Source organism: Trematomus bernacchii, unplaced genomic scaffold (assembly GCF_902827165.1).
Source record: "Trematomus bernacchii unplaced genomic scaffold, fTreBer1.1, whole genome shotgun sequence".
NCBI lineage: Eukaryota > Metazoa > Chordata > Actinopteri > Perciformes > Nototheniidae > Trematomus > Trematomus bernacchii.
The window spans coordinates 13,141,620-13,169,136 of record NW_022988050.1 but is presented as its reverse complement, the minus strand read 5'-3'; the positions used below and the strand labels follow the sequence as shown (position 1 = coordinate 13,169,136).

At 39.4% G+C, this 27,517-nt stretch overlaps 1 protein-coding gene across 22 annotated transcripts in view; it reads right to left on the bottom strand.

Moving 5' to 3' along the window:
- LOC117473305 (ankyrin-3-like) overlaps window positions 1–27,517 on the bottom strand; it is a 152,207-nt gene that overhangs the window by 33,834 nt on the left and 90,856 nt on the right. For 11 of the 22 annotated variants that reach the window (XM_034118834.1, XM_034118830.1, XM_034118846.1 and 8 more), the window contains 18 exons: window positions 26,126–26,224; window positions 25,350–25,448; window positions 24,547–24,744; window positions 22,163–22,261; window positions 21,733–21,831; window positions 20,328–20,426; window positions 19,726–19,923; window positions 18,359–18,457; window positions 18,019–18,117; window positions 14,698–14,895; window positions 14,404–14,502; window positions 13,979–14,077; window positions 13,692–13,790; window positions 13,344–13,439; window positions 12,297–12,369; window positions 11,799–11,858; window positions 6,916–7,039; window positions 1,307–1,409 (listed from right to left, as the gene is read on the bottom strand). In XM_034118834.1, coding sequence (XP_033974725.1) covers window positions 1,307–1,409; window positions 6,916–7,039; window positions 11,799–11,858; window positions 12,297–12,369; window positions 13,344–13,439; window positions 13,692–13,790; window positions 13,979–14,077; window positions 14,404–14,502; window positions 14,698–14,895; window positions 18,019–18,117; window positions 18,359–18,457; window positions 19,726–19,923; window positions 20,328–20,426; window positions 21,733–21,831; window positions 22,163–22,261; window positions 24,547–24,744; window positions 25,350–25,448; window positions 26,126–26,224 — 2,040 coding nt within the window. Of the gene's footprint in view, window positions 1–1,306; window positions 1,410–3,425; window positions 3,438–6,915; window positions 7,040–11,798; window positions 11,859–12,296; window positions 12,370–13,343; window positions 13,440–13,691; window positions 13,791–13,978; window positions 14,078–14,403; window positions 14,503–14,697; window positions 14,896–18,018; window positions 18,118–18,358; window positions 18,458–19,725; window positions 19,924–20,327; window positions 20,427–21,732; window positions 21,832–22,162; window positions 22,262–24,546; window positions 24,745–25,349; window positions 25,449–26,125; window positions 26,225–27,517 lie in introns of all 22 variants that reach the window. The other 11 variants (XM_034118833.1, XM_034118839.1, XM_034118838.1 and 8 more) reach the window with 6 other exon arrangements.

Sequence of the window (27,517 nt, the reverse complement as noted above, 5' to 3'; positions counted from 1 at the left end):
CTACCTTGTTGCGTTTCTCTACAATGAAAGACCTCTCCTTACAGAGCATCTGGAGCAGCGTGAGAGGAGACGAGCTGTTATTTAGCAGCTGTTACATTCACACATCATTAAACCATGTTTCTCTGAATTCAATTACTCAGTGTAGCAACACTGTCTGTCACACATTTGCAGGAAAATAAATCGCATGCATACTAGAACATGGCGAGACTTCTTCTGAGAAAAGCTTTAAAGTTCTCCGCCTAATTCTTTTCATAGGGAATGTAGGATACAATATTTTTGTAAATAGATTAGGAGTTTCTGGACCTGTCTTCCAACTGTTTGAAAGTGCAATACTTAAAATATGGCAACTATTGTAAAGCATTGTGGAGTTTGACATATTTGATTAAATAAATAAAAACATCTGTCACCAAAAAGCAATTAAAAGACGATTGTTTCTGTATCATGTATCATTTTGGCAATGACATTTTCTAACAATAAGCAGCAATTTCTAACCCTGGGAACATTTCTAGTTTTTTGTAATTTACTAGGGATCCCACTCGATTCCCTCATATATAATAACCCAACACGACATAGTCTGAGAGACGGATCAATGTTAATAACCATTGGACTCTCTTGAGGCAGGTGGGGCATTAACAATATCTAACTGTGGGAAACGCATGCAGACAGCAGTATGTCTATTTACTAACTATTACTAACAAAAAAATGTCCTCAAATTCACAAAAGTTCAAGGTTTTCAAGGCCTCATGGAACTACCACTACCAAAACAAGAGGCTTTGTCCAACCCATCTTTTTTGATTCTAGAACTAATAATGCTTATAGATGGAGAACAATATCATTTATATTATGACACTAACGAAGATATTTGATAAGTCTTCAAAACAAACTCATAAGGAGGTAGAAGTTTACTGATGCCAGGCCTGGTTGGGTTGTTCTTGGCTCATGCGATATACCCTCTAAAAAAGAAATTTCACATGAATTCCAACTTTACTTTGAAAAAGCCAATTTGTTGCACCCTGAAAGTAAGTGGTCCATGCAATCCCTCGGAGATAGCACCACTCACCACTGATCCCATTTCCTCTTTCAGTCCTATGTAACAGGATTGGCCGTTTTCATGTCAACACAACCTCAGGTGTAAGAGGATTGGTTTAACCTGGCCTTTCACAAAGCACTTAGTCAGCATGGCACATTTAGAGACAGAACTCTCTGTCTCTTGTTGAGGTTAATGACCTGTGGATTACTGAGCAGGAAATAAATTGAAATTGATGCTAACATGGAGAGGGAAAAAAAAGAGACACCTAGTACGTACCATGTCCTTGCCAGGTGCCAGCATCTCCTCTATCATCATGCTGTCCCGCGTGAAGGAGCTCCGATTCAACGTGTTGGACCTATCAGAACTGAAGGAACGCAGGCTTGGTGGGGTTGCCGGTTACCAAGACAACATTCACAATGATGGAGAGGGGAGGTGAAGAGGACGAGGAGGGGTTGGGAGTAAGGGGGGGGGGGAGAAAGTGAACAGAAAAAACAAACATAAACACATTAAATGCATGCAGCTTCCAGGAACCTGACTGTATGCCACCAGTGACAACAACAACCACATGGGAAGGAAGAACGATCTTTAGGAGAGAACTTAAAAGTGTTTCCATTGCTAGAAAGAAGGGAGTGGTGTACAAAGGATACTGTATGAGGCCACAACACCAATTACAAAAACTGTAGAAATCCAGATGCAAATGCAGTTGACAATGTCGATTTTCCAAATAACATTGTTACAACAATTCCTAGGGTTTACACCAACTTTTTTTGAGCCTCTTCAGTCTCAGAGGCTACTCACATCATGCCAGCACACCATTTGAATGCCCTAAAAGCCTGAGGGTAGCAGAGTAGCTAATGAAAGCTAAGCAAACTACTATATGATGGACAATGGACACAGCATGAGGACAGTAGGCTGGCTGACAAGATGAAAAATAGGCAGATGATTAGCTGCTAATTTTGTCTTACACTTTACACTTCTGTCCAAATACAGTTGTCATGGACGATGAGCTGTGTTGTTTATGAGACATTAGTGAGATGAATTAAGAGCATTCCCAGGCAATGACAAAAAAATGAATGTTTGCTTAATGTCTCTACCACGGTTACAGCAGCTCTATTTGCTCCACATACTGTAAGTAAACCGGTGTGAACCAATTAGCCGGTGCTCAGAGGAGCTGCTCTGTAGCGCAGCAACTCATTCTGACAGGACAAATCTGTGGAAGCACAGAAAGGCCGTCTGGCAATATAAATAATATTTAAATTATCTCAAGATTGCAAGAGTCTTTTGCTATCTCAAAATAATAAGCAACTTCCTCATAATAAAAGGTTATACCTTTGGAAAACAAAAGGTTGTATTGTTCAGATAACGATCCCATTACCATGCGATCACAAATTATTTTCACATTTAATTTGATGATATCTAAGATATTCATTTCTCTATACATTTTTTTTTATATTTTGAAAGACTTAACGTGCCCAATTTAATAATAGATGAAAGCTCCACCCATGGCCCAATAACACTTTGTGTAAGGAAAACATGCAATACTATGATATTTGTATATAATACAATTATTATATTATATATAATTAATAGATGTAATCTATCTACTAGATACAAAATTCAGGTTTGTATTGTTAATAAAATATTGAAATAGTGGCACCAAGATAATTGATACTTTGTAAAAACTGATATTGTTGGCAAAAAAAAAAGAATCATCCTATATTTTCAATGACTTTTTGTAGTTTCTTTTCAAGCTAGATATATCATTATTATTAAACAAAATAATGTGTAAATTAAATTCATAATGAATAGATTAAAACAGTTTAAATGTACATTTCCATATAAAAGAAACAAACAAAACATATATTGCTCAAGAAGAAATGTGCTCGACCACAGACAGTAAGATTATTCTTTACTGTTCCTTACATGACACTAAACTGATGTAGGCAATAGCTATTGCCGACAGATATATCAGTTCAGGCCCCTGGAAGCGTGATGAGGGAAAACTCCGCACATAAACCAAAATAATGCAAAGCTCCACCTTTGTGGCTAACGCACAAAGACCCAGGCGGTTATGAAACAGTCACCACAGTCCAACACAAAAGCACACTCATGGAGCTGCTCCCTCACAGGCAGGGAACACAGCACAACTGTTTTCAAATGAAGGCATACATAAAATATCACACAAGTGGACCACAGTACGCAACACAGGGCCTGATGTCAACATACAAAAGTGTTCAAACAAAAACAATCTGGCGAAAATCATCGAGTTAGTAGTCAAACATTCACAGTAAAGATGTATTTCAGTTGACCACTGGAGTCTGGGGAGGGGAAGGGGTGAAATGTGGGAAGGGGTTAGGTATTGGGAGGGGGGGGCTCTTCATGCCTTCAGCCTTACCTGACTTTGGGGCTAACATTAAGAACGGACATGAGGAGAGAATAAAAGATCATGAACAAACAGAGAAGTGTAGAGATGCAGAGAGGAGAAGGCCAGGTTGGTAGAATCATGCCAAATGCTGACTGACTGACTGACTGTCTCACTGACTGACTGACTGACTGACTGACTGACTGTCTCACTACCTGACTGACTGACTGACTGTCTCACTGACTGACTGACTGACTGTCTCACTACCTGACTGACTGACTGACTGACTGACTGTCTGACTGACTGACTGTCTGACTGACTGACTGTCTGTCTGACTGACTGACTGACTGTCTGTCTGTCTGACTGTCTGTCTGACTGACTGACTGACTGACTGACTGACTGTCTGTCTGTCTGACTGACTGACTGTCTGTCTGTCTGACTGACTGACTGACTGACTGACTGTCTGTCTGACTGACTGACTGACTGTCTGTCTGTCTGACTGTCTGTCTGACTGACTGACTGTCTGTCTGACTGACTGACTGACTGACTGACTGACTGTCTGTCTGTCTGACTGACTGACTGACTGTCTGTCTGTCTGACTGACTGACTGACTGACTGACTGTCTGTCTGTCTGACTGTCTCACTACCTGACTGACTGTCTCACTACCTGACTGACTGACTGACTGACTGACTGTCTCACTACCTGACTGACTGTCTCACTACCTGACTGACTGTCTCACTACCTGACTGACTGACTGACTGACTGTCTCACTACCTGACTGACTGACTGACTGACTGACTGTCTCACTACCTGACTGACTGTCTCACTACCTGACTGACTGTCTCACTACCTGACTGACTGACTGACTGACTGACTGTCTCACTACCTGACTGACTGACTGACTGACTGACTGTCTCACTACCTGACTGACTGTCTCACTACCTGACTGACTGTCTCACTACCTGACTGACTGACTGACTGACTGTCTCACTGACTGACTGTCTCACTGACTGACTGACTGACTGACTGTCTGACTGTCTCACTACCTGACTGACTGACTGACTGACTGACTGACTGACTGTCTCACTGACTGACTGTCTCACTACCTGACTGCCTGACTGACTGTCTCACTGACTGACTGTCTCACTACCCGACTGTCTCACTACCTGACTGACTGACTGTCTGACTGACTGAGTGCCCATTAACCTGCCTGGTATCCACACCTATCACTGTCGGACTACAACTTTGAGCACACATACCATTTATGACAAATGACGTTATGAACTCCCAATATTCTGGAAAACATCAGTGCTTCTTCATCTTAACCCCCGACATGTCATCCTGCTTCAAATCCAAACTTGTAAACTACATTTAATACAGCCTGGTCAGTGGCCTGTAATCATGATGTCATGGGATATTTTTGGCAAGAAAGTTAAATATATATAGTTGATGTTTGCAATATAAATTGGTATTAGAGAGGGAATGTTTGACCTTTAGAACATGAACCTGCAAACGGTTATGAAGGAGTGTAGGTTGAAGTACATGGGATGTACTGTTTTGTTTTAGCTTTTTAATAAGCTATCAAATTGGGTATGGAAAGACCTGGAATTACTGGCATTGGTTTTGACTACTAATTTCTGTTATTGTGAAATCCTGAACTTGCCGGTATTAGTTAACAAACTTTAACTAACCTAGGTCACATACACAACGTACTTAACTGACTTATGTTACTTAAGTTAAGTAAAAAACCTATTTATTTAAAGACAAACTATGACTTAAAGCTAATCAAGTAAGTATTTTAATTCACATTGTTCACCAAGTGTTGAAGTCTATTGGACATAAGACTCAAAATAAAACTTTAAAATGGTGGGACAAAAGACATCTGGAACATGCAGTTACTTCCACACTTTATTGGGTGTGCCTGTTTTGCTTTAGGTGATGTCCAAAAGGATAATGCATAAAAAATGTTTCATGGCTTTCACTGACAAAACTGTGGCCAACTAAAAACATACATGATGTTTTTCTTTCAGCTAAGAGGGATTTTATAGATAATTCACTTCCTAAATCGACTGAACACGAAGACATTTGAACTCATTTCTACAGCGGACCAGCAATATAGTTAAACTTATTCACACACTCACACACACGCATCCCAACCCACTTAGATAGTGTGTGTTATTGTAACCTGGGGCTAAGTGCCATGAAATCGAACATGTTTCTCATTTCCTGTGGCTCAGTGTCCGTGTGTGTGTCACTGTTCAGATATTCAATAACCCCTCCCTCTTCAGCGGGGTTGAACAAACGTCAATAGTTTTGTGTGAGCGAGAAAGTTCAACAGCCACAGAAAGCGAACTATGACCTCCCACTGGTGAGAGGAAAGTCTGTGTGCCGGGGGTCAGAATAATGTAAAGCCTTACTTCTTCTGTACAATACGAGAATAAAAAAGGAGCTCCTACAATACCACTTAGAAACAAGTCCAATACACTTTGAAAAGAAAGTCTTTAGCACGTCTAAGCTGAGTGTATCTATCAAATGCATTGCTATACCTTGGTACACTGTAGTAACTATAAACTAAATGGTGAAAATGTCTAGCATATCACTACAATAAATAAAAAGACAATTTCTATTAACCCAGACACTTCCTGTTAGAGTAGCAGCTAACAATAGTTCCCCTTCATTTTGGATTATCTGGATCTTTGATTCCTACCATTGTCAAAATACTTTGCTAAAGGGTACTGCAGGAATAAGTCCTAAAACATGGAGATGAGTCAACATATTTGCACTTTGGGTTCCCTCGTATTGAAGTTTTTGATGACTGAAACAAATTTTGTTGTTCTCTATACGTCATTTTTCAAGTCAGTAAATACCCTACTCATGAGCGTTGAAGTTTTAAAGCTTGCAAACTAGTGGCTGAATGAGAATACGGTTGTTGTCTAGGACATTAAATGTCATCCCGCCAAAAACAAATCCACCTTTAGCTGAGTGATGGTGACGTTGAGGACATGTAACTAGGTGAAGTTAGTTTAGAGCCTAGCCTTAGCTATTTACTTCTTCAGATAGCATTTATCCTTTAACAAATCTGAAAAGTGTTGTTTATAGGTCTGGTGATTATCTTGCTGGACACAACTTGTACATATCATTAACCTTTGTTTGCCACAGAGCTTATTCTCTTCAATAATCCAAACCAAATGGGAATGAAGGGAAACCGATTGTTTTTTTTTGTGAAGGGAACCAGGGCGATGCTAACTTCCCGGTTGGTTACCAGAAATAGGTCATCACTAATGCACTCTAAAAGGTCAAATGTTCAAAGTGCCAGAGTTCAACGAATGTCAACCCTGCAAGCTATATTAAATAAGCTTTGTTGTGAAAATGCTGTGACCGGGCCTATACACATCAGAAACATCAATAAACGGGTCATTTGTTATTATACGTCATAGCAACTGATATACGTGTACATTAGCAAACATAGACATAGTCACAATATAGTTTATTAACTGTGGGAAAGGTCATAGTGGGTCTTACCTCTGTGAACGCGCTCCAACGCTGAAGCCCATGTAGCCCTCCTGTGGGAGCGAGTCGTCCCCCAGCTCCCGCAGGTCCTGGGGGGCTAGATATTTGTCTGTGTCCCCCGTCATTGCATCATCACCTGCAGGTTGAAAACACACAGGGCCGAAGAAAGGTTACAGAAAGTAAGCGTAGTTGATTTTCTGGCTTTTTAGTAGCTATAATCTTCTTGTGAGGGACCAACACTTTGCCATTTCAAAACTAAAATCAATAACTGTTTCATTAGACCTATCAACATTTAGCTGTGGCAGCCTAGCACTGGCTAGAGTGGGAAATTCTGTGAGTGCAAATGGAACTTATTGGCTACTCTCTATGTTTTTTGTTTTTACCATCCACACACAGACCATTACAGAGTAGCTCTTTTAAAACAGACAGATCAATGCAGCCTCTGCCCCGGAGGCCGTTTTCCAGTTCAGCTGCGGTCCAACAAACACACAAAACAAAAGTCTGTGCTGTCACTAAAGGCTTTTTGTCTCAGTCCCCAGATGACAAACAAATGTTAACAGTAAAGCTTGCAAACAATAAATCGTGCTGCTGTCAGTAACTTTTTCTCTCAGGTTATTCTAGTGAGTTAACTAGGGCTGCAACTAATGAAAATGTTCAATGTCAATTAATCCGCCGGTTATTATATCAATTAATCATTTGGTTTATAAAATGCCAGAAAATGGTCCATCCTAGTTTCAAAAGGTCTGTGGTGATGTCTTTAAAAGTCTTGTGTTGTCAGTCCAAAACCAAAATATAGTCACTTTATTATCATTTAAAAAAGAGAAAAGCATGAAATCTCCCTATTTGAGTGAAAAAACCAGTACATCTGACATCAATCCAAGAAAAATACGTGAGTGATTAATCAATTATCAAAATAGTTCGTGATTATTTTGCTTTCCATCGATTACTTTGCAAGTCAATTAACCATTCAGCTCTAGGAATAACAATAAAAGCAGGTTGACATCTCTATGTCTGAGTAAAGTGACTGACCACACATTTATGTAATGAATGTTCCTCTTAATACAAATACCCACAACAGAAGTCCATGTCATCACAGCAAACAAATCACTCAAGCCATAAAAGAAAGTTGTTAAAACATACGTTAGAGCAGGGAAACAGAGAGCAGCATGGTATTCCTCTCAGAGTTACTGTAGTACTGATGAACCGCACAGTAGAAACAGAGAAGGCAGCAGAGGAGGAGTTAAAAAGTGGGAGAGGGGAACAAGTGCATACAGGCGGAGGGACGAAAAGAGAAAGAAAAGGAAGGCATTCCAACAAACCACAAAGCTCCGGAGACCCCCGCCTCACCCTCCTGTCCCTTCATCCCCTGCTGCTCCAGCACCCCTCCCCCCTCCCTGCACTTTCTCCATAACAGACCCCAACTGGCTACATTCCAGCCCATTCTCATGTCAGCCGAAAACTCACCTCCCGCTTTGAAGCAATTCATTCAGCCAGGAGTCCAGTTTGCAGGATTTGCACCCTGAACTAACTTTTTTCACGGACTACCTTTAACTTTCTGTCGCTCTATGTCCTGCACACACTCACACACACACACACTATCTGTCTCTCTGTCTCACAGCCCAGCGCTCACACAAACAGATCGGCTTTCTCCCGCCTACCCACCCTGCTCTAGGATTATCCAGTGTGTGTAAATGTGTGTGTGTGTGTGGAGGGGGACAGACACCTAGAGCTCACTGCAGGACAGAAATAGTAAGTGGATGTGTGACTCTCTACCTATGCAGAGTACAGTATACATGCTCTCCTGTTTTTATTTGTTGCTTTGTTTTGTTTATCTTGTTCGTCACCTCCTTGCTCTACCTGTCTGTCTGCTTGGTTATCTCTCTATCGGCTAACTAGTACACATACTTTGCCTTCTATGCTCCCATGTATATCTTCATCCTGACTGATCTCTGCATCTTTCTACCTGCTGCTGCTTCTGTGTGCCAACTACCACGTCTAACAACTTGTGTTTTTCTGTCACCTCAGGAGGAAGCAGTGATTGCAGGAACTCAGACAGTAACTCTGCATGGATTTTGCATCAGGGGTTGACCTAACTGCTTGACTGTTTTTTGTAAATGGTCAAATAATAAAATTCAGAGAATCAACTGAAAACAGACTGCTGTTACGACCAACATTTTTAAACCAACCAATCTGAAGGTAGCATTACAACGATGCAGAATACACTGAACTTTGCACCCATAGACATATACAGTGCATATAGGTCTATTAGTATGTATACATTGGTTTATGAAGATGGATTAAGCCAGTTGTTGATGTGTCTATACTTGCATATATAAGCTTTGTTGGGCTACGCTTCACTGGGCATACAGTATGTACATAATATAAACATATTCCTTAAAAAAATGATTTGATTTTCATGTATATATTCTTTCTAATTTTGAGTTTAAAAAGTCACTACACTAATTTGCTGCCTGGCCTCAAAAATCAAGTCTCAAGTTATTTTATGGAAATTGAGAGTCTGTTTATGTCCAAAAATGAGTTAAAAGTTGTTGTTTTTTTACAAGGATTATAACACAACTACAATTTAATTACTCAAGGTTTCCAGAGTTATATCAAATATATTATATATATATATATATAATATTTTTGCCTTTCAAGCACTATTTCTTTTATTAAGTCTGACTCGAGTCCAATTCTATTGATATAAAATGTTCTTAGTTACAGTCTATTAATCAGTTGCCATTTTACAAATGAGTCGGTTTCCTTCTTACTAACAATCTTTCTTCTATTTTTCTTCTAATTGCAAGTGTTATATTTAGTATATGAAATGTCAAAGAAGAAAACATCTGACCAATTTTGGATCTTAGCCTGAAAGCAACCCTGGAAACATATCATTACACAAACGATCAATTATTGGAATAAGTAAAAATCTTGGCATCAAATATAAACCAACATGTGGCAAATCTGTTATTGCCTTAAAAATAGTTAAGTTTCATATGATTCAGATTTCCACTACATATAAATTAACTTTACAGCTTTGGGGAAAAAACTAATTTGAAAGCCCACAACAGTTCTTAAAGACTGCAGAGTGTGTGTGTGGGCTGTCCTGATTAAGAACTGTGTGTGTGTTATTGGAGATGTTAATCATTGCTGTTACTCAGCTGGTATGTGAGCTTGGGAAAGTATGTGTGTTGGGGTGTGTGTGTTCTGTATGTGTGTGTGTTTGTGTGCCTAGAGTTACACTTCATAGATATTTTTAGATCAGAAATGAAAGATGGCCGCTCTGCTTAAGCAAATCAACCGACAACAACTCGCACAAAGAATTTGGTTTCAGGGCAAAACGTGTGCATTACATACATATGAAAATTAGTTCAGCTGCACCACTTCAAACTGGTTATTTGAGTTAGTTATAGCAACACCACTCTCTTTTTGACTTACAGGAATAGCTGATGCAGATATTTCCAACATCCATCTCTGTTCAAATAAAGCAAAAATAAACCTTGAACCATATTTGTTTGAATTATTTTCGGAATATCTTTACACTTTTTTAATTCATGCATGCAGGAAAATTACTGACGGAGACATTACGCTGCATTAAAATGCTTATCCAATGAAGTTACAGAGTGCCTGTTTATATTTCCCTTTTCCTTCTGTACCTCGTCTTCCATTACTCATCCAATTCATCCGATTTTATCTCTTTTCTTTTGGTTTTCTGCTTTCTACTCATCTACTCCAAGTGTGGTTTACTAGAAAAACACACTAAATATTCTGGGAAATAGCGATAAATCATGGGACAGGCCTACACTTTATGAGATCCTGCAAAGAACAGTCTATATAAAGATCTATGTTACATATAACTGCAAAATATATTGTAAATGGGAACTGAAGAAGTTGTCTCGAAGCCCTGAAATGTGATTTCTGCAGGCTGTTGACATTTACATGCCATAAAAACTGACATGTGCAGACGGCATGAAACATGTGACCACGTAAGGTGACTGAAAGCCTACCATTCTTTACCATCAATGCTTTAGCAGAAACACCCGAGGGCAACATTGAAACCAGCTATTGATTGAAAATCTCACTATATCAAATTATAGGTTTTTTTCTTCTCCCCAATCTCATTAGGGAAAGTCAGTGAAAAGTTCAAGTTCAGCCGCTTTTCAGCCACACTAGACACCAAGAGAAAAGAGATACACAAAGTAAACACACACACACACACACACACACACACACACACACACACACACACACACACACCACACACACACACACACACACACACACACACACACACACACACACACACACACACACACACACACACACACACACACACACACACACACACACACACACAGGCACACACACACACACACACACACACACAAGCAGCTGACACCGTGTTTGCTTTGGTCTAAATGTGTGAAACTACAATGGAAGCGTCGCTGACAAGCCCTCCGAAGACAAAGGATCTAGTGTGTGTGTGTGCCGTCTACTCCACGGCATGAAAAGAAATCTGTCACACACTCCAAAACGCCATATGCAGACAGTTGGTATGGCAACGGGGAGAAAATAGCATATTCCCTGCATTTCGACGCATTAAAACACTGAAGGGTTTAACAACAAAACAGCATCAGAGAGTGGAAGAGGGAAGCAGCAGCTCAATACAGTCGGGTGTAGCGCACATGCACATTACCCTTGATGTAAATAAATAAGATGAAAAAGCTCAATTATATCATGGTATTTGACTACCTTCAATTGAATAAAGCACATGTAAATCTTGACACAAAAAAGAGCAACCAAAGATTGGAAAGAACCAAGGACTGACAAGCAAAATGAGGTATGAAGGAAGTAAAGATTAAAAGAACAAAAAAATGAAGAAAGATGAATAATACCTTCTTCCACATCAGATATATAGTCCTCTGTGATCATTTCGGGGACATTGGCTTTACAGACTGTGTGATTGGGATGGAGGAGAGGGTTAGAGGAATAAGGGAACCAAAATATATGGACAAATTATAACAAAATAAAGGCAAAGAAAGAATAGAAAACAAAGTTCATGTCCAGTGGCTGGTTAAATAAAGGCTTAAATCATAATTGTTGCTAGAATGTCAAATAAAATAAAAAATGTTAACGATGGAAAAAATAAAACATATTTCTATTGAATAACTCCACAACAACAACAAAATGTTTCCATAACAACAGTAGGGAAACCAGTACCGGGACTAAATCCAGCCCAAAAGCCAAATATGACTCAATGTGAGATTTTAAAGACGTAGGCAGTCTCTCCCTGATTTTGCGACTAAAATCAGGTTGTACAGAGAAAAACTGTTTAGATGTATTTAAAGTAAAACAGATTCAGACATCAAAAAGGTATAAAAATGAATCCTTACCATCGTCATCGGACATGTCCAGCACCTCGTTCATGGTCTCTGGAACGTTCATCTTGTGCTTCTCTGTAACAGTCTGTCGAACAGAGGCACAACCACCAAAACAGTCAATTATTACAGAAAAGCCTTAAATGAATGTCATTACTCATATGCACATGTATGGTGTAGAGGTTCAATTAACACAATATGGTGTAAATTCATACAATCATTTAAAGCAGTAGCTTTAATGCACCATTATGTCTCTTGCACTATTTCATTACTTTTTTTGTATATTAAACACAAAGGAGCATCAGTTTTTCTTTATAACAGTGCTTTCATTCATTAGTTTCAATTGCATCACCTTTGCCAATGGTATGCTTTAAATATCAAACACTATTGCAGGAAATCACGAGTGTCAATGACGCAAGTTTGAAAAACCTGACAAAATTGACCTGGAGGAAATTAGTTAGTGTGTATTTTCCACAGAAAAAAGATTATGTAACAGCAAAGCAATAGCAAATTAAAGAGCATAACATAATAACTAAGAATACATCTCAAATATAATATCGTTTTGATAACGGCCTTATATGAGAGTTCACTCTGTTAAAGGAGCCCTATTATAAGTTTGACATTTGTATTTAGTGCCTCTACTGTGACCTGTTTACATGCTTTAATGTTCAAAAAGCTCTTTATTTTTCTCATACTGCCTGTGCTGCAGCACCTATTTTCACCCTCTGTCTGAAACCAGAGCCCAGTCTGCTCTGATTGGTTAGCTGGCTGGCTCTGTTGTGATTGGTCAACCTCTTAGAGATGTCTCGCCCCTTAGCCAATCTAGCACAATATGTTGGAGCGCTAGCCAATAGAAGTGCGAGTGTTACATAGTGATGTCACTATGTAGAAGTAAACAAAGGAGTCCCATGGAGGTGTTTCAGGTAAGGAGGGAGTGTGTGGAGAGAAACTCCCTCTGGTGTGAACTTTGCAGACCGTTTATATGCACAAAAACCTATATAACACACTACAGGGTAGGCTAGATTCACCAAACTATACATTGCAGTTAAAACACATACACACCTGCGTGGTAAGAGTTTCCTCTGTGACTACTTTGAGCGTGTCAACGACAGAGATGTAGCCGAGCCTCCTTGCAATGGACAGAGCGCTGTTCCCATTCTGGACATCAAAAAAGGAAAAAGGAAAATTGGTGACTTATTGATTTTGAACGGTAATAGAAAATCCAAACTATTCAGTACTTGTGTACAATAAACCCTTAAACATCATAAGGGTTTTACATTGTACTCAATGTGTGGGGATGAGTATTTTGTTCTTCAGTTAGTATTTGGATACAGTGCAGATCTACAAAGTCAAGATATTTGTAATGTTTTTATTTATTTATAATATTTGTCTGAGTGAGTGTGTACTAACAGCTGTGAGTTCGTTGGGCGATGCTCCGTGATGAAGCAGCAGGTTGATGATGTGTGTGTGTCCCTGCTGTGAAGCCTGATGGAGAGGTGTGTAACCGTTCTGCAAAGGAGAGAAAACAGACACAGTTAGAGTAAAAGAACACTGACACTGCCAACAAAATACCCTTTTAAATGTACTCTACACCCACTGACATACACTATCAGTGACACACATCGAATATTTCTGAAAATGTGTTAAGATCTCTAATGCACAAAGAAATAAAAGAAATATGTGCACTGAATGTTTACCTTGGTCTTAGCGTTGACCTTCGCCTGATTTTTCAGCAGGAAGTTGACCATCTTTACGTTGCCATAGTGACAGGCCACATGGAGCGGAGTGTATCCCAGCTGATGATGGAGAAAATCATTTGGGGATTAGCAAAGAAAGCAACACCAATCATTGGTGTTGTAATTGTCCCTTGTTGCTCTGCTTGAAATGTGTTTCAACTTTATGAAATGGATAACTTTGATCCCTGCAGGGCCTTGGAGACATTTCATATCAAAACTGAAGTGTTTTCCAATTGACAAGGGTCTGTCAAAATATCCACAGTCCAAAACCAAAATAAATTCAATTTACAGCGACTAACATCTAATCCTCACATTAGAGAAGCAGTGAATATTTAGTTTTTTCTTGACAAAAGTGTTAAACCATGAAGACAACAAGACACTCGTACCTTAGTCTCAGGGTCTAGAGTAGCTCCCTGGTTGACTAACACCTCAGCAACGTTGACTTTATCCTCCTGGGCAGCCAGGTGGAGTGGGGTCAGACCGGACTGAGGATAGAGGGATAAATATGAATCAAATATAGGGATAGCGCAAATAAACAGAGCTCAATATGCAGACAGAGGGAGACGGAGAGATTGAAAAACGGATAAAGACTTTTAGAGTCAGGCTCTGGCCATTTAAACACAAGAAAACAGTCCACCTAATCAGATGAATGTTTTTGTACTCAGTTCAACTTCTCGTACCTTATTGCCCATATTGATCGGAGCGTCTCGGGCCAGCAGCAGCGTCACTATGTCCACGTTGCCTTCCTGTGAAGCGAGGTGCAGAGGAGTGATGCCCTGGCGGGTCACTGTGTTGGTGGAGGCACCGTACTCCAGCAAGGTGGTGGTAATCTCCATCTGATTCTTCTTAGCGGCAATGTGGAGTGGTGTGTAACCATTCTGGGTACAGAGAAGAGAGTTATTTTCTTTGTTTCTTACACTGCCATCATTCACTTACATATAGCTAAAATATAATAAAAATTAATTTAGACAAAATACAAAATATTTGATGCTGATTATACCAGGGATGCAAACTCATCAGGTATGAAAAAGGTGACAAGGATCCGAGCCCCCCGACCCCACGGAATATCGGCTTTAAAATGAGGAATAACAGAGGATTTTAGAAGTCAGAACAACTCAAGCAGTTAATAATAACAGAAACGCCAAAGAGTCACATCTAATAGAAATGTATAAAAGCATTTATTTGAATTGTGTAGCAGTCAGTTTATAATTTTGGCAGCACTGTTGAGCATTTTGAAAATATATTTTCATGCCTCTGTGCAAGGCTTAGTCTTTCTATCTTTATAGCCATTGGTGTAAAGTAACTAAGTTCATAAACTCAAGTACTATACTTGGGTACAATTTTGAGATACTTGTACTTTATTTAAGTATTTCAATGTTTTGCTTATTCTTCTTCTCCTCTACAGTTCAGAGGTAAATGGTGTACTTTTACTCCTCTACAGTTCAGAGGTAAATGGTGTACTTTTACTCCACTACATGTATTTAATACCTTTAGTTACTTTACAGATGTGGATGAATGATGTGAAATATAATCAAGTGTTAAATCAGACTTTAGTTCCACCTGGAGTAAATTCACAAGCTACCCTGCAGTATACAAAGTCATTCAAACTAGCTGCACCTTTACCAGCTTTGAGAACACTTTAATGATCAATCATTATAAAACATATCATATATATTATTCTGAAATGGACCAATCTGCACAATGAATACTTTTACTGTCGCTACTTTAACTATATTTTGATGATAATACTTTTATACTTTTACTTGAGGAACATTTTGAATGCAGGACTTTTACTGTAACAGAGTATTCCTACACTCTGGTACTTCTACTTTTACTCAAGTACAAGATCTGAGTACTTCTACTTTTACTCAAGTACAAGATCTGAGTACTTCTACTTTTACTCTAGTACAAGATCTGAGTACTTCTACCTTTACTCAAGTACAAGACCTGAGTAGTTCTACTTTTATTCAAGTACAAGATCTGAGTACTTCTACTTTTACTTAGTACAAGATCTGAGTGCTTCTACTTTTACTCAAGTACAAGATCTGAGTACTTCTACTTTTACTCTAGTACAAGATCTGAGTGCTTCTACTTTTACTCAAGTACAAGATATATACTTATACCACCTCCGTTTATAGCCTATGAAAAAAACTATTAGAAAACGAAGGCTAAAGCTAACGTTAGCAGATAGTGACAATGTATGCTAGTTAGCTAGCTCAACGATTCCTTAAATAATATTGCGACAGAAAAACTTTTCAGTGCACATCACGCTCTGCCGCTCCGACAGGGAGCTCTGCTCTGAACACCTGAACGGCCCGTTCTAACAGCTGTTCACCAGCGGTCCAGTCTGTGCCACAGTGACTCCGGACCGCACAGTTAATATTAACGAACGCACCGTAGGTAATGTGGCTATTAAGCTAGACCCTCATCCCGGAGCAGCAGAGCCTTATTATACATCCATGAGCAGAGCCGACAGGCAGGAAGACTCGAGCACACAGCTCGCACTTCATTATAATATATAAAAAAAGAACACCATGCGTGTCATGATGGCACATAACAGCTTGCGGCCGCAGATTACTCCCATACCCCAAAAATATTTTTATTGCAGATCTACATGAATCACACAAACGACATATTTTGGATTCAAAACGGCGAATTTCACCGAAAGGTGACAAGTTTGCATCCCTGTTATACAATGTAATATATATATAATAGATATGACTCATATATTTGTTCATTAAATATCAACCAAAGGACCTATTTAGCTTAGTTTAGCACAAGAAACAAGAAACACCCAGCATGGCTCTGTTCAAAGTTTACAGATTACATCTACCAGCGCCACTAAAGCTAACTAAAATAAACAATCTTTTTTTCTTCTTATCTGTGCAAAAACATTAAGATTCTGTTTTAAAGAGAATTATGTGACAGGCTATATTTTTGTGGGGGAGCGGTAACCTTCTGAATCAAACTTAAATTGATAGAAAGTCAAAGAAGTTACTGCGCTAGTTTTCGGTCTTTATGCTAAGCTAAGCTACGCTAACATGCTGCTTACCGTAGCTTCATATCTAACATACTGACGTGACAGTGTGGTTGATTCTGTCAAAGTCTTTTGTTTCACAACTGTAAATATGTTTTTTTCTCAACTCAGCTAATTAAACATCAAATTCATGATATAGCCATATATTGCAAATTAATTATATTTATGTCTACATTTTGCAGCTGTTATACTTTAACGGCCCGTCCACACAGCGGCGTGCGTTGAAAGCTTCACCATTCACTTTGAATGGGGTGACGTCACTTTTCGCCGAACTGCATTGTGGGAAGCGAAGCGGAGCTTTGCTGGCGTGGCTCGATGCAAAAGTTGAGCAATGTTCAACTTTTGAAGTCTCGGCAGAAGCGTCAGCCAATCGAATAATATGCCAGTACAAGCTCTAGCCAATCAAACCGCTGCTTGTGTGTCAGGGGCGGGAGATTCATGTGATTGGTTGTTGGTCGAGTTTCAGACACGCCCGCCGGCAAGCTTCAACCGTCTATGGCTTCAACACACGCCGCTGTGTGGACGGGCCGTAACTGATAGAGACGGCTTTATCCTCTTAGACTATTTATTACTAAGTGGTGTATAACGATATTTTAAGCACATATAATTACAGCCTATGTCCAGGACCTAAAGTAAAGTATAAATAATGTCTAATAAAATAATCACTAACGTCATTGTATGTCCAGGGATTGCCTGAGAACCCTGACTATGTGCGTAAAAGTGATTGGGGCCTAGCTAATTTCAGTGGCAGCCCTCTCTGGAAGGATGCTGTTAGAGTGAAGAGGGGATTCCAGCCAGCCAATCACAATACAACGCTCAGCTATAGTGCATGGTGTAATTGCATGTGGGCGACTGAAACTAGGTCAGCCTGCTTTCATCCAGAGCCAAAGAGAGTGAGAGAGAGGTTTTGGTGCATCAATGCATTAATGAACATTCGATGTGGCGCACTTTGACTGGCTCTTACCTTTGCAGCGGCGTGCGGTGAAGCTCCCTGGTTGAGCAAGAGCAGCGCCACCTTCTGGTTATCATAGTGTGCTGCCACATGCAGTGGAGTTAGTCCACTCTGAGCGTACACACACAAAGATTGTTAGAACGTGATAAACATACAATATTGTGTGATGAGGAGAAAAATGTGAAAGCTTTGAGTGGAGCTACAAAACAAACATGAAGGCAGCTAATTTATACACATGTGAGTTGCATAATATTATAAAACATATTTACTGTAGGGTTTTTTTTATGTGGGAGCTCTTTTTGTGCTCTTAAAGCATCATTCTCTCTCATACCAGTGCTTCAAAATGCGTTACCTTCCCAGCAGCATCAGCCGGAGCGTTTTTCTGCAGCAGCAGGTTGGCGACTTCGATCTTGCCATACTTTGCAGCCACATGCAACGGAGTGAAGCCCTTCTGCAGAGACACAACGACATGACAAGAATGTTAAACCAAATGTATCACAAACTCTGATCCAATTTTTACAATTGTTGTTAAAACACTTCAGTTAATAGCCACTGAGCCATATGGGTTTGATTACTTATAATTTAGTCATTTGCAAGGTTATGTCATGACATTACATGAGGAACTGATTATTTGGTGCTTGAAAATTATGCAACTGAATAAGGGCCCAGGGTGTGGAAACGAGTGTTACATCAGATTCCTGGGCCATGAGGCAATGCGGATCCATGAACACACTCTGTCCAGATAGAACTGGCTCTGTGTGAGTGTGCACATGGGCATGTTGAACGAGGTGACAAATCGTTAATGGGACTTGACAGAATCCAGGCTTCCTAGTTTAAAGACCCTGAATATCATAATATTACATTTCTGCCACTAGGGGTGTTTGTATCATAAGAAGCAGTGATAAAGTAGCTTGGGCCGTTGTTCTCCCCATTTGCATTCCGGCTCCGCTTCTCCCATTTAATGCCCTTCATTGTGTTTATTTGTTAGTCTACAGATTTTATCTTTCACTGTCAACATGTATTTATTTTACTTTTCAGTTATTTATTTTTTTCTATTTTGAGTGTTTTTTTTATTAGTTTTTCTGATAGCTTAACATCCAGATTTCTGATGATGTAAAAGTGTCTTAAAACTGGACAACGATACAGACAACCAATCAGAGTCATGCACAATACATACATCACCATTAAAGGTGACCAAAAGAATCAAAGATTTATCTAGATTTATAAATTGTTGGAAACGTTTCAAATTTCAGTGTCAGTTTACAACCGTAACAAATTGTAAAATATGTGTGTCTAGTCATAGAAGAAACTTTAATGCAGAAAACGTACATATTGTACTCTTAAGAAACTTTGACCATCACAAACCTGCAGTTGTGATCAAAAAAGTCAAAACTGTGGCCATCATGTGCTCTGTTGCGGTTTAAATGGATGTAAGGAAATGAATGATGCACAAAGGCTTTTTAAGCTCTGGAAAAGTTACTTTGACACTCACTTAGTGGCAGAAAGTCAACTAAAACCTATGGTCTTCAATCCAAGTATTTTTTTGGACCAGCATGTGTCTTGTCAGTGTGTCCTTGTACAGTATGTGAGTAGAGGTAACAGTAATCCTCTTGGTCTACTTCTTTGAGCAAATCAATGTAACTTGGTCATGTAACTTCTTATCAACCTATCAAAATAACCAATATCCAAGACGTATGCATCCCCACAAATCAGACTTACCTTGGTAATGATTCCCAGACTGGCTCCTTGGTCCAGCAGCGCTGTAGCGATATCTCTGTGTCCCTCCCTGGCAGCCAGGTGTAAAGGAGTGTATCCGGAGCTTGTGGTGGCATCTGGGAAAGCTCCGTTTGTCAGCAGCTGGTGGACGATGTCTGGCTTACCAAGACGGCTTGAGATGTGCAGCGGTGTCTGGTCGTCCTGGTGACAACAAACACAATGTGTTAGTTGGCTTTACAGATCAACAAACGAGAATGACTAATTAAAAAGATAAAATGAATACAGGAATATAATAACATTACAGGATAGAATGTAAAATACAAATGAATTGAGTCAAATAAAATGAAATATAATAACAAAGTACCATAAAATGTAGGACCCAGGAGGTCGTTTAAGGGCAGCCTGAAACCAGCCCTTTATTAAAAAAGAAGGTCTCTAGCCTATAATATTTAGTAACATAAAAGGTCAAATAAAGGAAAAACTACAATGTGCCTCTAAAACGCAGAGGAGCGGAAGACTAAAGTATGGAAACGGTTAGTAAAGCTCATCAAAACTACATTTTGTTTAAAAGGAACATTTGTTTTCTGAAGTCACATGAGTACTACCTTGGCCTTGGCATCGACCCGTGCTCCATTCTGGATCAGATATTTGACCACATTAGACTGTCCGGCCCTCGCTGCCATGTGGAGCGCTGTCTCCCCCCTCTGCAACACACACAAGAAAAAAAGGAAATGATAGTTATTCCCAAGTTTGAATATTCGAATCCATAAAAACTCTCCTTATGTTAAGATGGGAGGCAGAAAGAGGGAGAGAGAGAGCCCCCTTCCTCTCCACACCCAACCCTCCATAATGACGTCCCATAATGCTCCGTTTCTACGGTAACCTGGCCACAGACACGGCGTGGGCGACCAAATTCTTGGGGTTGAAGAGTTGAGCGTGCAGAACTCTTTCCCCTCTCTGTTTGCTCATTACCCACTTTGTCTCTTTCAACTCTTCCTCTACCTATCTCCTTCTCTTCGGTCTCTCTTTTGTTCTTTCAATTAGTCAACAGGGTCAGTAGTTAGAGTTTCCAGCTCACATCAAAAAGTGTTTATAGAGTAGATGAGAATGAGATGTCCTCTGGTTACATACAGTACACATGGCATTAATAGACTTCCTCTCCTCCCTCCTGAAGTACACAGCTTTTCTCCGGTGTCTGTTCCAATGACTGTGCTTTCTATGTTTCATTATCAGGGATCCCAAGCCAAGGACTTTCCAGGTACAATTCCCTTAAGTTCAAGGATGCAACATGGCATAGATTGGGACACGATAAACAGTTAGACTTCATACAGATTTGTTGATTTCATACAGACTGTAAAACACAGACTGTAAAACACAGCAGCAGTGGATGAGAAAAGAGCATATTGAAATATTGCTTTTCTGTTGTTAATGCTTGTTGAAGTATTGTATACATTTATAAAGGTTTAATTGCACTTCCAGGAATGAGCAATCTCTATTGTCGCACAAAATATATAAATTAAATCACTTTCCAGGCCTCAAATTACCAAACATTGTAGAATTTCAAGGATCCAGGGGAACAATGCAATATATTGTTTTAACTTTTGATTTCAGTTCTTACGTACGCATATCATCCCTTTTTGAGTGTCAAAAGTTATCATCAGTCATTTGAAGCAGTGATTGTGGCCACTTGACAAATGTAGGAAATGTTCTCACTCTATTTTAGCTCTATGTTTGGTCTCCACCCACTCATTTGCAGCTAAATGCTCTACTATGTTCACCAGTTAGCCTGTAACTGCTGTTGAGCTTTTAGGTAAATCGTGATGAAAACAACCGTGAACCTACAATCTGAACCCGAACAGAAAAGTCTGATAGATACACAATGAGCTGAAATGATTTATGAGGCTCCGTAGTAAATATAGCTCCTTTAAACCACTGCCTATCATAGAAGAGAAACTGTACATATGGCAATTGGGAGGACAAAGAAGGATAAAAGAAGAAGGAAGAACTTACCACATTGCTTGTGTTTGGTGAAGCCCCGTGGTTGATCAGCTGGTGCACGATGTTGTCGTGTCCCATAAACGCTGCAACATGGATTGGAGTCAGACCGGACTGTAGAGTGAACAAACACACAGAGCAAGGGAGAAATGAATGAAAATAACAACAGAAGTTTGCTGTTCAAAAATCAAGCAGAAATGTTAAATAGAAGATACAGTTTCAGAGTATAGAGTAGTAATGTGTTTGAGTATAATCTACATAGTATTTAGTATGATGTACTTAAATGCAGTAAGTATACTTGGTTACGTTACACCACTGTGGAGACAAATGTACTTAATATGATTCTATAACTAAAAACAGATTACAAAAAAAAACACTGATGTCATTGTGTTTCAATGACATTCTACACACACACTCACACACACACACACACACAAACACGTACCTCAGTGACTGCCTGTATCGACGCTCCATGCTTCAGAAGTAGCTCCATCACCTTGACTCTGTTTTTCTTACAGGCAATGTGCAGGGGGGTGAAACCATTCTAAAAAACACAGGAATTTAATAACAAATATAAACATTTTAAGTTTAAAACTAGTCCAAAAACAGTTTGTGTGGGTTCCCATGCAGGTTTTGCTGAGCTGGTGGAAGATAAGTGTGGAACACCGAGTGGAAAATACAGTACAAAGCGGGACTTTCTTTGCTTGTTCCTCCTCTTTCTTTCCCTTTTTTCTTCTTCTTCACTTGTCTGCATATAAACTACACAAGCATATGTGGAAATAATTAACTGGATTTTAAGCTGTAAAAAAAGAAAAAGTATGCTGCACTGAAATAGATACGTTTCTGTACAACTTACTCCTCTCTTGCCAACGTTGTACACTCTGCCCCCTCCCTCCCTCCCCCTCGCTTCACTTTGAGGTTTCTGGCTCAATCCTATGACTTCATTTTCCTCTGTGTCCTTTTTTTCCATCTCATTCTCTCTAACTATAAAGTCCCAGTGCTCTAACCACACCCAGACTTCTCCCATGACAGAACAGAGATGGTTGTCTTACACCAACAGAGTATAAGTGTCTTTTTAGTCTTGTTTAACTTGTTTACTTCCTTCATTCATTTCCTTCACGTGTCTTTTCTTCTCCATTAAAGTCTCTTATTACTCTCTTTTTGTTATAAACAGACAAATAGTTGAGATAATGGGGGAGGTGAGGAAGAAAGGAAAGAAAGGAGGGAGAGAGGAAATGAAAGGGTTAAAAATGAGGGAGGATAATTTTGGTCGGTTGGGAGATTAAATCCTCGAGCCACTAAATGGCTGCCACTACCACAACCTGGAGCAACACTGCTGCTTTAATCCATCTATTTTATACTTTGATAAGCATAAAGAACCTTCTGTGAATTATATTCCCATTTAGAGCAAATAGAAAATAAAGCAGGGTATGGTTTGATGTACCTTGTTGTTGAAGTGTCACCAATATAGCGTTTTACAGTTTGGGTCTCTTTTAGTCTTAGAACTTCAACCCATTGGAAGTTTATTTGGTGTATTCGACTGTAGCTCCAGTCTGTCATGATACTTCTGTTTGCTAGATGGCAATGGCCAATAACCAAGATGGTGACAGTCAGAATGAAAAACTCAAGACTTTGAAAGGTAGTCCACAAACCAATGGCTACCTCACAGTGACATCATCTACATCAGTGGTTCTCAACTGGTCAGGCCTTGGGACTCACTTTTTCCTTTGTCAATAAATCGCGACCCGAAATGTTGAACCACTCAAATCTATTCAACAACAAATCGTGCTGTAATATATACGCTTTTCAGCATACAATATTCATGAAAGTGAAGTACAGTGCATATATCCCTTCATAGAACTAAAGTATGCTTTTAAAAAAGGTTTAATGAGATGATGGAATCAAAGCTGAACTGTATCACATAAAAAGGCACACGTGCTGAAAACCCAACCCCAGATGGGGGATCTGGGGGGATTCTCCCCCAGGAGATGTTTGGAAATACTAACATATAAACTACGCATTCTGGTACACTCTGAGAAGAAAATAAATAACTCTATTACTACCAGACATATTAATAATATTTTATGCCATTGTTTGTTTTTCACTTAGTTCTGACAGCTGAACTTGCTGCTCCTCACAGAGAGAAGAGTAAAGAGGAGATAGTCTGTGTGAATTACTTTAAATTGTGGGAAAGGGTAGATAGCCCCCATTGTTCTGTGACCTGTCAATCATCAAACCGGGGGTTATATTTCATTATGTGTTCATTTTTATCTGAAGTTGTACCCATGGAGTAGTTCTACCGCAAAGTTATTCTCCGTGGGGACTTCCAGCAACAATCGTGATTCTGATTGGCCAGAAGACTCGAAAAAACATCAGCAAAGATGTTTTATTGAGAAGATGATCACTACGTGACAGAATTTTTCAAAACCATTTATGGTCTCCGGTACTTCCAGTCCAACGCCTACTGCATTCACAGTGTTAGAAAATCGGGCCTTCAAAATAAAAGTTTGATTTTTATTTAAAAGAAAAAATGATATTTCTTTTTCTTCACTCACACATCTGCGACCCACTCGAAACGGGTCCGCGACCCACCAGTTGAGAACCACTGATCTACATGATACATACAGTTGAATAGGTTGGTAACCCTTTTGAGAAATCGGGGCAAGATCTGTCTATCATCTCACCATCTTAACCCCTTCTCTGTTTCTGTCTATTTTCCTGAAACGTTCTGTTCCCCCAAACAAATCCAGACTTGATAATTAACTATTGTTGAGATGAAAAAGCTCGAGAGCGTCAACTGTCTCCGGTCTTAAATCATTTTATCCTCACCAGAGCCTTGGCGTTGGGGTTGGCCTTCTTGTCCACGATCACCTTTGCCACCTTGTAGTGTCCGCAGTGTGCTGCCACGTGCAGCGCTGTCAGATAGTCGTTGGTCACGTCATCCACAGGCACCTCGTGGTGCAGCAGCAGCTGGACGCAGTTCAGGTGGTCGCCCTGGGTCGCCATGTGGAGCGGAGACAAACCGTTCTGTAGGGAATAGGGTCACCAGTTAATAAAGCTGTAGTTGACATCAGTTGTGGAATGACATTTAGTACAGTTAATCAAGTACAAATTATATGTATCATTAATAGACCACCAATCAACAACTATTTATTATTATTGATATTAATACTTTTTCATGCAAAAACACATCATGGTTCTGGCTTCACAAATGTGTAACCAAAGCATTTTTCCTTGTATTACTAAGCATTGGGAATATTGTACTACGGGTTGGATAAAGCATTTTGATGGTGTCAATATGATCTCTGAGAATTTATGATTGTAGTTTTTACTAATTTCAGAATTTCTCCAAACCAAACCTTAGATTGAATAATAATGGTAATAAGATGCAGGTGAATCCATGGAAATAATCATTAGTTAATTCTTAGAAAACGGCTCCACCTCAACGAACTACAACAGAATAGAGTGGTGTCAGCATTTGCACTAGTTCTTTCGTAATTTCTTCACCATTTAGTAATACGTCACTGTGTAAGAGGGTTTGTCAGAGTAGATGAGCCAGAGTGAAATTGAAACAGTAAGTAGTCATAAAAACAGGTGAGAAATAAAGAGACACACAAAGGTTGGAGGTGTACCTTTGTCTTGGATAGTATTGGAGCTCCTCTGTCCAGCAGCATCTCCACCACCTGCTCATGGCCACTCCTGGCTCCACAGTGGAGAGGAGTCAGACCGTCCTGGGAGAAACAAACAGCACAGGCACAGTTCAATCAAATCAAGTTTTATTTATATAGCACATTTTTAAAACGATCTTTGGTCGAGCTAAAGTGCTGTACATACAATAAAAATACCCTACAATAAAGACACTTTTACAACAAATACAACAGCACAGTTTGTACAGAATATCAGTATGAGAAAACGATCGTCATCGTCATTGAGTGGCGCCGAATCACAGTTAACTTCATACTATTATTAACAGTTTCCCTAAGCAATGCAATAAAGCCTTCAATGCATGGGCTAATGCACTGCAGGTCACTTCCAAACCACTGTAGGAGGTTTTTGGGTGATATTGAATTTGAAGAATGATATGGTGGTCTATTGGTTGGTAGAATCCCTTATCAAAACAAAAGGGGGACCCACCGTTTGACTTGGTGTAGATGATGATATAATACTGTACTGTATGAGTACTATTGTATTGGAGGATAAATGGACAAAGCTCGGGCCCTTGAAATACTTTTTTTTTTGTTCAAAGATGTGAATTGATTAAGACGTAAGGGGCTTTTAAGTTGAAATGTTTTTTATTGTATCTGTCTTTTGCTGGTTGCTAAGTTTATAGAAGTGTATTGCTGAATTGATGGAGATCTAACAAATATTTACATCAGTAAAAAAATGTAGATTTTTGATGCGTTTTTACCTTGGTTCGTGCATCTATCTTGGACCCTCTCTCCAGCAGCAGTCGCACCATGTTGCCGTTCCCACGTTTGGATGCTACGTGCAGTGGTGTTATGTCATTCTGAGAAAGAAAAAAGCATAATTTCCTTATTCAGCCACAAAGACAAGAAGACACAGAAATGTATCACCCATTTCAAGTCATATTTGTTTTAAGAGAAAGGGTAAATAACATAATAGTAACACTACACTAAATGTCCTAACTTTGTTTTTGCTCACATAATGTCAAGTAACTTAAAAATGAATAATGACATTGTGCATTCAATGGGCTTCCAAATACATTTTAACTGAAAATGAAACCTTCCAACACATTCCAGACAGCCTGTCCGTGTCTCCAGCATTTTAATACATCTCCCTTGTCTAAAATGTGCCTACTCGACAAAAAAAGGGCTCTATGTGACAGTGGCCGTTTCTCAATGTCGAGGAGGATTGCTTGGTAGCACATGTATGCTGGGCATTTAAACAGTGATTCGGCGCCACTCGATGACGTAGTATGCTTGAAATAGTGGCTCTGGAGCAGCTTTACTCAACATTGAGAAACGGCCAGTGTAGGAGGAAACTAGATAAATATCCCCCTCTAGGGGAACATTACCAGTCAAGCAGCTTCAGCCTCAAAGTGGTTTTAACGTTCTAGTTTTTTCTATAGGGCTAAAGAGGAGGGGGAGGTTTCAATAAGACACTCTGCACTGTATTATTGTACGTGGTACAATTGTATCCTCATATTTGTTTGAAAACAGACTGATACACAGTGATGTTTGCAAGAATGTCTTTTAAATAAGGTCACAAAAATATAAAATAACCTAAATGATTTGACATTTTCTACAATAAATGCATGGATGGATTTCTGAAAAAGGCTACAAGCCAACAGGTAACAGGAACTGGCATCCAAAGTGTCAGGAGTTAACCTTGGCTATAGTATGTTAACATAAAACTAATACAAAAAGGCTACAAAAAGAAATCTGCAAGTAGACACAAACAAGACTGAAAAAGGGCAAAAAATGATCAAAAAGATACGCAAAAATTACTACATAGAGACACAAAACAACTGTAAAGAGACACAAAGATAACAACAAAGAGACACAAACCTCAAAGAGAGGCATTACAACTTCAAAGAGACACACAACAACCCCAAAGGATTTACAGACACATTTAAATCTGTGGTGCATCTTGCTTCTATGTTGAACAGTCTGTTCCAAAATCAGTCAGGAGTCAATCTAAAAGGACAGGGCTGTCTTTTATTCTAAACTTTATAATCAGTACATTCACTTAAATAACATCAACAATGAGGACTAAGTATTAAGTAGTTAATTCTAAATAAGTTAAACATCTTCTTCTACCCCTGCTTATTTGGGACATA